Source organism: Nannospalax galili, unplaced genomic scaffold (assembly GCF_000622305.1).
Source record: "Nannospalax galili isolate Female #2095 unplaced genomic scaffold, S.galili_v1.0 scaffold585, whole genome shotgun sequence".
Lineage (NCBI taxonomy): Eukaryota > Metazoa > Chordata > Mammalia > Rodentia > Spalacidae > Nannospalax > Nannospalax galili.
Genome location: NW_008354016.1, coordinates 989,890 through 1,001,468, shown reverse-complemented (window position 1 = coordinate 1,001,468; position 11,579 = coordinate 989,890). Strand labels below are relative to the sequence as shown.

The 11,579-nt window shown below is 47.4% G+C and overlaps 1 protein-coding gene across 4 annotated transcripts in view; it reads left to right on the top strand.

The window, feature by feature from the left end:
- The window catches only part of Nr3c2 (nuclear receptor subfamily 3 group C member 2), a 373,979-nt gene that overhangs the window by 5,876 nt on the left and 356,524 nt on the right, over positions 1 to 11,579 (top strand). The window contains exons 1-2 of one of the 4 annotated variants that reach the window (XM_029555028.1): positions 1,097 to 1,219; positions 9,065 to 10,823. In XM_029555028.1, coding sequence (XP_029410888.1) covers positions 9,067 to 10,823 — 1,757 coding nt within the window. In that variant the 5' untranslated portion in view covers positions 1,097 to 1,219; positions 9,065 to 9,066. Of the gene's footprint in view, positions 1 to 1,096; positions 1,220 to 2,180; positions 2,699 to 3,388; positions 3,633 to 9,064; positions 10,824 to 11,579 lie in introns of those variants that run through there. The other 3 variants (XM_029555029.1, XM_008851104.3, XM_029555030.1) reach the window with 3 other exon arrangements.

Genomic DNA, 11,579 nt, shown 5'->3' with positions numbered 1-11,579 from the left:
CGGGACGGCGCGGGGGCGCGCGGCGCGGGGAGGGCTGCTGCCGCTGGGCCCCTTCCTGGGCTCTCGGTGCCCTGCAGCCGCCGTCAGAGCGCAGGGACCGTCACTCCCCACACGCCCCAGAGCAGACACCCGGGTCCTCCCGGGAGCCCCCCCACGGTGGGGGTGGGGCAGCGGCCCAGCTAGCCAGAGACTGGCGACAAGGGAGCAGTCTCACGGGGTGGGTAGCCAGGGAGCAGGAAAGAAACTTTTCCCTGCCGGTCGGACAGCGCGTGGTCCTCCAGCCCTCCGCTTCCCCTCCAGGTGGCACCCGCACCTGAGACAGGGCGCCAGGTCGTCCTCCCGGGAGCCCCCCCACGGTGGGGGTGGGGCAGCGGCCCAGCTAGCCAGAGACTGGCGACAAGGGAGCAGTCTCACGGGGGGGGTAGCCAGGGAGCAGGAAAGAACCTTTTCCCTGCCGGTCGGACAGCGCGTGGTCCTCCAGCCCTCCGCTTCCCCTCCAGGTGGCACCCGCACCTGAGACAGGGCGCCAGGTCAGGGCTGACTCTGGGGACCTGCGGGGAGGTGGGGGGGGGGGCTGAGTGCATTGGGGTTCGGTTTTCCCTGGGCCTCCTTGCTGTCAGTGGCTGGGGTTCAGAGCACAGCCACCAGCACTGTGTCTCCACCAGTGGGTAGGACCCGGTGGTGTCTCATCCCGCTAGTGAGGGTGTGACCTGGGGAGGGGGCCGCGGCACTGCAGGCACCCCGGCGACTGCCCCCACAAACACACACACACGCACACACGCACTCACACACACACACACACACACACACGCACGCTCCACCACGAGCTGTCACCGGCCACCCCAGCCCGCGGAGGGGGCGCGGGGTCTTCCCACAGGAGTGGCGGACTCCCAGGACCTTCGCAGTCACCGCCCGACCGAGCACAGCTCCAGACAGCGGCGGGTCAAGGCCGGGCCACCGCTGCTGGTGGCAGGCGGGTGCCCACAGCCCCCTCCGCGCGATTTGGCGCGGCTGGCTCGCCGCCTCCAGTCCGGTAGCTGCACTCCCGCTCCACCGCTCTACCCACCGTCAGTAGGGCGACGGCCGGACTGGCCTCTTCTCCATCCTCACCTCGATCAGCCAATATCGGACTTGCAGGTGGTGGCAGCAGCCGCGGAGGCGGCAGGAGGCTCGCTGGCCCCCTCCCCCGCCCCAGCCTCCCCACCATGTCCTAGAAAAGGTGAGTGCAGCGACAGTCACTTTGCGTGGACCGCGACGGGAGGGGGCCTGAGAGCGCAGGGGCGGACGCGGGCCAGGCAGGGTCGGTGCAGGGGTCGAACCGAGGTGGACTGCGCGCAGGAGGCTAGGTGCCCGCCGGACCGCCTCTGAGCAAGGGTGCGGGAGGGCTCGGCTAGCGGGCGCGGCGGTTGCTCCGCGTAGTTCTAACCTAGATTTTGCAAGAAGCTTCGATCCAGGGCAAGAACATCCCTCCCCAAAGGAGGTAAAAAACTTGGGAAAAGAAACACGTCCATTTCTTTAATAATGAATCATTCTGGATCGCTGGATGAGACGCCGCGTCTCCGCGAGTTCGGGCCGCCGGGTCCCGGACGCCCCTGGCTCCCGGCTGGACGCCCGTGCGCAGCAGAGGAGTGAGAGATGCCCGACTGCTCTCCGGGCCTGGAGAGTGCGCGTGACAACGGGCCTCGCCGGAAAGTTGGGACACTCGGCAGGGACTCGGGGCTGCAGGGCCAGCTGGGCACTGGTGGGCACCAGAGTCCCTGGTCCCGACTAGCTCGCAGGCGCCTGGCAATCTCCCCTGCCTCCAAGGAGTTTCCGGCCAGAGTGGCCGAGAGTTCTAGCCTCCCTGGGTTTGGGTCTGGGATTCCCGAAGCTTAACTAACTATAAGGAAACAAGCGGCCTTCAGGTACAAGGTGTCGTCCGCCTGTTTTCTGCATATTCCCTTTGCTTGGGTTGTGAGAATAGCATCATTGTTTACTGTAATTTCCTCCTCCTCCTCCTCCTCTTCCTCTTTCTCTTCCTCCTCCTCGGGCTTTGCTGGGCGAGGAGCAAGGCTGAGCCTGGAGCCTCACAGCTGGCGCCACGGGCCAGCGGTCGCGCGGGGCGGGGGGACCAGATTTAGGTGTGTACGTCACTAATGCTGATTCCGAGCCAGCAAGGGAGTCCAAACCCGAACCTTGTAGGAGTATAAAAGTCCTTAGAAATCAAAGTTAAGGAGCCCATCCTCTTGCTAAGTAAGTGCAATGTTTGGGTGGGAGGAAGGAGATGGGGTGGGGGCAACGGAGGGAACCCAAGGCTCTTCCTGCAGATACTGGATCCTTAGAAAACAGTTTAGTTCCTTTCCCTTCTCCTGTACGCTTGGCCGAATTATGTGCATCCCCTTCCCCCGTTATAAAGTGAATATCCTCATAGTAAGCTTTCTTGCATATTGAAGTAATGGAAAAATCCAGTACTGAAGTCATTTAAGTACAGTAACAAAATTATCAGGCAGGAGAGCGGCAGCTCTTGACCCTGGCACTTTTTTTTTTCTTTTTTTTTGGACAGGGGGTGGGGTGGGAGGAAGGCTCAGTGTTTAAAGGGGTTTGGCTGCACTGAAAGCACCCGCTTTTCCTGCACGGTTAAAACAAGGAAATTGAAATCGAGTGGGAACGTGATCCTCTGGCTCTCCCACAGCAGGGACTGCGGCTGCTCAGCCTCAAGGTAACTCCGAGCCGAGGAAGGGGGCGGGGCGGGGCGGGGACCGCGCCCGGAGTCAGGGGGTGTCCACCCGAGTCCCCCGGGGCTGCGGACGCGGTGGGCGGCGCCGGCTCTGCGCCGCTGCTGCTCACCTGGCGCTGCAGGTGGAGAGCGCAGGGGACGTCACCTAGGCTGCCGGCGGAAAACCTGACTTCTTCCGCGTCACTACACTTCCCCTTCTATCCAGATAGCCTGGGGTTCCCCCCCGCCGTGGGAGAGCTGGGTCGGCGAGAAAAGTTAGGGCGAGGGAGCGAAAGGTTAGGAGGCCGCGTGCACCGGAGTGCCCCGGGGCCTCGGCGCCTCGGGGCTCCGGGAACGAGCGCTGCCTCTGCGGCTTTAAGGAAGCTGCGGAGTCCAGGCTGTGTCGCAGCAACTTTGTATCAGTCATGTCGCCCGCCCGATAACTGACAGCGCCGGTTGTCCAATGAGAAGCGCGCCCCACTCGTGCAGCGCGGAGCCTGGCTTCCCTCTGGGCCAATAGGAATGGCTCAGAGGGGCGGGCTAGCAACCTGAACTTTCTGGACACGTGACCCGCTTTTAAAAGGGCCGGCCCTTCAGCTGGCCCACTCCCCCTCCCCGCTTTCGTCCGCCCCCTCCCGTTCCCTCCTCTCTCTTTGGCCCGCCCTGGCCCAGCCCCTGCCCCCTCCCCTCAGCTCTTCGGCGCCCCGGGTGTCATTGGGCAGGGAGACACTAGCCAACTTCTGGCTGCTCAGAGGAAGCCGGTTCAAGTCACCTGGGTGGAAGAGCGTTTGCAGCCTTGGGCTCTCCTCCTGCCGGGAGAGCGGCGCTCGCCGGCCTGGATGTGGTTGGATGTTGGGGGGCTCCGCAGCAGGGGTGTCGTGGCGGTGGCAAGCGCTGCAACAGGTAGACGGCGAGAGGAGGACCCCGGCCGAGGCAGGTGTGTAGGGGTGCGCAGCGCAGCGGGGTGCCTCGGGTCCTGCTCTGCGTGCGGCCGCGGCGCGGGTGCCTGCACTTTGCAGGGAGAAGTGGCTGCGTAATCTGGAGGCACAATCAGTATGGTGCTGTGTGCTTGTTGTTTTGTTTTGGTTTTCCACTCCCCCCCCCCCCCCCCCCCCGCCTTTGGCCACCAGAAGACTATTTTGGGAAAGTTTGGCCACTTTGGATAAATGCCATCTAAAGAGCCACTTTTAACCGCCTTTGGCAAGTGGGAGGTCTGCCACCCTCCCCTTTCCCTAAAGATGAATTTTAGATTGTTTTCCTCCTACAAATTTTAAAGGACTTTTGAATAATGTTTCTTTCATCTATCAATTGCGGAAGCTCCCAAATTTCAGTGGGAGGTGTAGCAGATAAGGACAGTTAAAGGAGATAGATCCCGAAGGATCTGTATAAGGGGTCTGGAAATTCATGCATTTCCAGGTCCATGATATTCGGGAAACTGGGGAAAAGCTGTGCTTTCTATGTCATCAGTTGGGAGTCTTAGAGCATGAGAGAAGGGACAAAGCTACATCCTTACCCGGCTGAATTTCACATGCGTGGCTTTTCCTACTGAATTTTAAAAAGACCAGTTTTAAATTAATGCTTTGTGACACCATCTGCTTTAATTATGTATTATAACATAGTTCGGCAAACTTTTGATAACAGGCGAGCTAGTGAAATTGCTGAATTTTAAAGGCAGCAAATTGCCCCTTACCATTTTTTGTCCTCATTCTCTAGGTACTCTTATTGGTGATATTTACAGAGTAATGATAACAGTATTATCCATCTGTGAAGTCTTGCTTTAGTTTCGTGCTTGACATCATGACATGCTACAGTAGAAATGCTTGTGGAGAGAAGTTTTGAAAAAAATAAAAATAAAACCAGCATCTAAAGCAGAGCATTTTCTTTTATGGGAGAGGTAGTTTTGTTTGGGAAATTTGGAAAGCTGAGGTGGCTGGGTGAGTTAGGTGAGTGAACAGAAATCAGAAGTGCTCAACTCTTTCTGGGTCTCCCACTCTCTTAGCTGACCTTGGCAGATTTATTTCATTTCCCTCCTCTGTAAAAGAAGGGAAGGCAATAGTTCTGAAGAGCACAATGACAAAAACCAGTTTCATGCAGTCCACTTCTACAACTGTGTATTGTGAAGTCCATAAGGCTTGGTCTTTATGGTGCCCCCTTACATCGAGATAACTGGAAAGGGATGCCGTTAAACTGAGGTTATGTTTAGGGGAGTATTAGATAAGATAACAAATCCCAAGGATCTTTAATAATTCCTGGACAAAAGAAACAGCTTCCTTATGGAAAAGGATAATTTAACAGACTATGAAATTTAAAGTCAGGCTTTCCTTAATAGAAATAGCATTGGCGAACACATGCACACATACACACACACACACCACACCACACCACACACCCAGACCCACACCCACACTGCTTACAGTAAAGCCTGCCGGTGGTTTCCCTTACCTGTGTGAATGTCTTCATGTTTCATTTGCATGGAAATTAAAGGTTCATAATGGTCCAAGGGTCTCTGGTATACTATCCTATGGGAAGCAGGCAAGTCTGAAGTCTGATTTTACCTAGTTAGTATGCCATTTCATTTTATTCTTAAGTAACAAAAACTTCCCCTCAACCCTCAGGATAAAGTTTTATGAGAATCATACTCATCAAGTAGTATTTTTAGTATTCACTACTAAGTTCAGGTTGACTGAACTTCTGTTCAAAGCCATGGTCATTATGCCAATTCTAAAAAGGCAACCCCAGTTTCCTGGACTACACAGGAAATAAATTTCTAACCTGACCTATTTGTTTACAGAAAAGACTAATTAAAATAATAGCCAAGGAGAACTAGGCGTAAAATATTTCCATAATCCTATTTAAAAAGCATCTGATCTTAGGGGAAAAAAAGGTTTGCAGTGGAAATTAGGCAGATGCTAGCCATTCTCCATGTGCCTATGTTTGCTGCCAACCTTTGCTCTATATCCTTTGTTGAGAGGTGGGTGAGGTTGTTAGATGAGAATGCCTTAAAGCCAGTTTAGATTTCAGCAAAGCCTTTGGCAAATTCTTCATGATAGTCTTGTCAATGACATGGTAAAGTACAGGCGGCTTTATGATATTAAGAGAATTCAGGGCTTGGTGAACCCAGGACATAGAAAGTTGTGATCAGCTGTCTGATGTTAGCTGATAAGGTGCTTTCTTATAGAGCGATTTAAGAGAGGAACTATGGTTGGTGCCTACTGTCTCTGGAATGGAGTCTACTCAGATCTTGATTTAAGTCAGTGGGGACAAGTGTCCCTCAGGGTAATGGTAGATATTCCATGAAAAAAAGGTGCAGTGAGCAGATAATTTTAGGGAGTGCTGGATTAAAAAGTAAATGGTTCTGCACTATAAATTCCCAGGGGCTCTATCATGCAGATTTTTCACTGAGACCTAAAAAAATAAAGCAGAGTGTTCACCTATCCCCAAAGACAGTTGGAAGGTGGAGTTTTGGAGAGGGGCTTGGGTGAAGATTCCCCTTCAGACTCAAGGCAGAGAGTCCCATTGCCTGTGACCAAGAGGTGGGGAGCTGTAGGTACAGGAATGGGGGGACCCTCATGGGGCCTTTTGGTGAGGGTGCAGAAGTGAGGGCAGTCTCCAAGCCTTTGGGTCTATGATGACACAGAGCTAGGAGAGGTATGTGAGTTTGGTAATGGGGTTAGGGGAAAACATACAAGCTGTTCTTTTCTGAGTGCAAAGAGACATATTTCTTGTGGTACATAATGAAATTCAACCTGAAACACCTATATCGTAGCTATATATTCATCTGTCTTTGGTGTGGAGAGGACAGAATATTCTTTGTAGAAGTAGAGGTAGCACATAATATTTATGGTATTTTATGATCCATAGCTATGACTAAATAAATAGAAAAGTCCAGTATTAGCAGTGAGTGATTTGGGTTCCAACTCTGTTGTTATGTTCTTTTTTCCTCTTTTATTTGGCTTTTATCCCTTTCTATTTCTTTTTGGCTGGAATTACCAGATAACTACCTCAATTTTTGTAATTTGATTTATTTTCTACTGCTTAGTGATTGATTTTTTGATTAAGAATTCATAGATTAATGTTCTTTAAGTGAAAGCATGCTACATAATTGGTAGATTTTAAAGTTCACAAATTGAGTATTGATTATAGTATAATAGTTTAACATTTTTTATTTGCATTTTACTATCCATCTGGGACACGGTGGTGAAGTTGATAGTTTCTGACTACTCAGAACTTAAAATCTACTTTAGAAAAATAGGAGAAAATTATAATATTCAGACAGTCCATGTATTACATTTCATTATAGAGGCTGGTGATATGTAATAACAATTTATTTAGTAGAGCCATTGTATTATTTGTCATTGTTAATTAATACAACTTCTGCAGCCAAGGACTTCCTAGTCTCGTTTTTTAATGGGACGAAGACAGGGAAGAGGGATTAGTGGCAAAGAAGAGGGAGTATGCAGGGCCTGCAGTAGGGCTTATGCACAGAACTACAGAAATGGCAGGATCTTATAGGCTTGAAAAATGCATACGGTCATTTTTTTAATACTAAGAAGATTCTCAGGTAGAAGTTTACTTAGAATGGTTCATTTTCTGTCAAACATTTCCTTACATTGGTCTATTTCTCTAGAGCTGTTGTCCAGGGACAGCAGCTAAAGACCTTTGGTAGTCTGGAGACATTTTATTGGTTGTCAATATTCTGTTATGTTAGCCCCAAGAAGGTAAGTTTTAATGTAACTAGAAATACTGTTTATGTTAACTAGAATGAATATATATATATTCAATAAGTGCAATTTTACTTGCTAAGGACCTTGGTAGTCTGGAGACATTTTATTGCTTGTCCCAGCTGGGAAGGGTGCTGCTTACTAAGGAAAGGTTTCCTTTCCTTAGTAAGTAGGAAACAGAGATACTGCCTGACATATTAGAATGTATAGGCTAAACCTCCACAATAAAGGATCATCTGCCTCCAAATGTCCATAGGACCCAGGTTGAGAAACACTGGTAATAGAAAGATCTGAAATCAAATTCCAGCTCTCCTACTTAGCTGTGTGACCAATGCTTCAATGTCTGACTTGTACTATCTGGGCAGTTCTTTGTATATAGGCTTGTTTGTCAGGATAAATAACATATCTAAAAGGCTCACAATAGTGCACTGAATAATATAGTATACATAGGAATTATGTATGTGTGTGTATATATATATATCCTACTATAATCTGTTCATGAACTAAATTTATCTGTTAAAAGCATATAGTTATGACTGTATATCTAAGAAAATCCCATGGACCCTTTAGGATGGGTACTAGGCCTGTTTAGGCCCAGGACATAGCATGCCCTTGGGAAATATTACTAAATGAATGAATGCTTGAATATTCAGAGCTTTTCACAAGTTTCCTTCATTCACTGTTGAAAATAAAATGTCTGGCTTTTAGGAGTCTTTTCAGCAGAGGTGTCACCAAGCCAGGGTGCATATCAAAGTCATTTCCTATATAAAGTACAGGAAAAGAGTCTTGATGTTGTTGACCTGTTTTGCAACTTCTGTGATTTTTGCATAAGTCAGTCAGGATATATAAACTTTGACTTTTCAGAATTGATACTAAAGTATCTTCTCTGTTAATCTACTTCAACAAAGTCTTATGACTTTAAAAACAATTCATAAATTATTTTCCTTTGATAACTCTTTGGGCAAATGTATATTTGGAAATGGTAACTTTCATCGAGTTTCCAGATTGTTTGTAACAAGCCATATATGTGTTCAAATGTAAGACAGCCTCAAGTTTAATATGATCAAAGTCTCCCCAACCTTCAAAGTCAGAAGGGTAGTTTGTTTGGTTTTGCATTAGTTTAGGAAGGAGTTTATAAGGAGAAAGCAAGCAACCAGAGCTCCTGATGGCAGAAGTGGGTCCCAAGAAAGGGCTGCCCAGAAGGCTAATGTTAAATCTGATTTTGTAACCATGAATTTGGGCAAGTCCATCATTGTATTAAGTCCTCATTTTCTCTTTCATCTGCTTTATCAATCCTTATCATTATTTGAATATTATTTAATAGTCAAGTAAGTTAACATTTATAAATATTCTTTACAAATCCTGAAGGCTTTTTATAGTGTGTTTGTTACTTTTATTGAAATGCAAATTTTTATTTGTTTCTTATTTTGACTTCTGGACAAGTTACAGTCAATATTCTGTTATGTTAGCCCCAAGAAGGTCAGTTTTAATGTAACTAGAAATATTAAGTATAATGAATATGTTTGTGTATATATACATGTATATAAATATAATATATATATATATATTCAGTAAGTGCAATTTTAGGATTTCTTAGCACAGTACTGCTGTTATTGACTAAGGTTTATAATATGAATCTCTTTGTTAGCTATGGAGACCAAAGGTTACCACAGTCTCCCTGAAGGTCTGGATATGGAAAGACGGTGGAGTCAAGTTTCTCAGAATGTGGAGCGTTCTTCACTTGGGCCTGTAGAGAGGACCGATGAGAACAACTTTATGGAGATTGTCAACATCAGCTGTGTTTCCGGTGCTATTCCAAACAACAGTACTCAAGGAAGCAGCAAAGAAAAACATGAACTACTCCCTTGCCTTCAGCAGGACAATAATCGGTCTGGGATTTTACCATCTGATATTAAAACTGAGCTGGAATCAAAGGAGCTTTCAGCCACCGTCGCTGAGTCCATGGGTTTGTACATGGATTCTGTCAGAGATGCTGAGTATACCTTCGATCAGCAGAACCAACAAGGAAGCATGAGCCCAGCAAAGGTTTATCAAAACATGGAGCAGCTGGTCAAGTTTTACAAAGAGAATGGCCACCGGCCCTCCACGATAAGTGGTGTGAACAGGCCCTTGAGGTCATTCATGTCTGATTCCGGGAGCTCCATGAATGGCGGCGTCATGCGTGCCATTGTTAAGAGCCCAATCACCTGTCATGAGAAGAGCCCCTCTGTTTGCAGCCCTCTGAACATGACGTCTTCAGTGTGCAGCCCTGCGGGCATCAACTCCGTGTCCTCCTCTACAGCCAGTTTTGGCAGTTTCCCAGTGCATAGCCCCATCACTCAAGGAACCCCTCTGACGTGCTCCCCCAATGTTGAAAACCGAGGCTCCAGGTCGCACAGCCCAACACATGCTAGCAATGTGGGCTCCCCTCTTTCAAGTCCATTAAGCAGCATGAAATCCCCAATTTCCAGTCCTCCAAGTCACTGCAGTGTAAAATCTCCAGTCTCCAGTCCAAATAATGTCACTCTGCGCTCCTCTGTGTCCAGCCCGGCAAATCTCAACAACTCAAGGTGCTCTGTTTCCAGCCCTTCCAATACTAACAACAGATCCACTCTCTCTAGCCCAACAACTAGCACTGTGGGGTCCACCTGCAGCCTCATCAGCAATGCCTTCAGCTACGCTGCCTCTGGCACCTCTGCTGGAGCCGGTGCCACCAGGGATGTGGTTCCCAGTCCAGACACCCATGAGAAAGGTGCTCATGAGGTCCCTTTTCCTAAGACTGAGGAAGTAGATAATGCCATCTCCAATGGTGTGAATGGCCAACTCAACATTGTCCAGTACATAAAAGCAGAACCAGATGGAGCTTTCAGCAGCTCCTGTCTAGGAGGAAACAGCAAAATCAATTCCAGTTCTCCATTCTCAGTACCAATAAAGCAAGAATCAACCAAGCACTCGTGTTCAGGAGCCTCTTTTAAAGGGAATCCGACTATAAACCCATTTCCATTTATGGATGGCTCATATTTTTCCTTTATGGATGATAAAGACTATTATTCCCTGTCAGGAATTTTAGGACCACCTGTGCCGGGCTTTGATGGTAACTGTGAAGGCAGCGCATTCCCAATGGGAATTAAGCAAGAGCCAGATGATGGGAGCTATTACTCCGAGGCCAGTATCCCCTCATCTGCCATTGTTGGCGTGAATTCTGGTGGACAGTCCTTTCACTATAGGATTGGTGCTCAAGGTACAATATCTTTATCACGATCACCTAGAGACCAGTCTTTCCAACACCTGAGTTCCTTTCCTCCTGTCAATACATTAGTGGAGTCATGGAAATCACATGGTGACCTGTCATCCAGAAGAAGTGATGGATACCCTGTCCTAGAATACATTCCAGAAAACGTATCAAGGTAAGTTGATTTTTAAAAATCCGTCTTCCTGTCTCTCCTCTCCCCTCTTCTTTTTCACATTCTTTTCTTTTTCTTTTAATCATGGCTTTATAAATTGTTGAGTCCTAGCTTTATTTTTGCATTTGAGAAACTGGAACACATTTCAAGTGATTGTTGTTTTATTTTTGTTTTAAGAATGGTCATTGTATGCTCCTCTCTTGATTGTTGGTTAAACACTATTAGTTTCTTGAAGTAGAGAAACAAAAACTTCTTAAGATCTCTTAGGAAACGTCTGTGTTGATTTTGAAGAAACATATACAGGCATCCCTCTGTTGCCTGTTTTAGGTGTTTGGAAAATGATTATTATTATTATTATTATTTTGCCAGTGACTATATTTGCTTTAGCAAACTACTGCTATATTGTTTTCCCTTTCTTTGCTGGTTCATGGAGACTGCATTAAATTAGCTTCTTCATAGTCTTAGTCTTCTGTTAAAATTCTTTATTAATTACTTCATTGGTTGTGAGAAATAACACAGCAGCCCAAATCTGTTACCTAGAAGCCTCTTTCTCTCCCACTGTTTTCTAGGTAGGCTCGTTTTTTTATAAGCTAATTATGAGAAAATTGTGGCTCCTAATCAGATAAATCATTTTCTTCACTGTGAAGGCCTTTAAAGATTTAGCACATCTAAAATTATTTAGTGGACAATCTTACTTTCTTATATTAGAAGTGAAACAAATTCAAAACACTGTACCTCTGAATTGGTTTATTTATAACT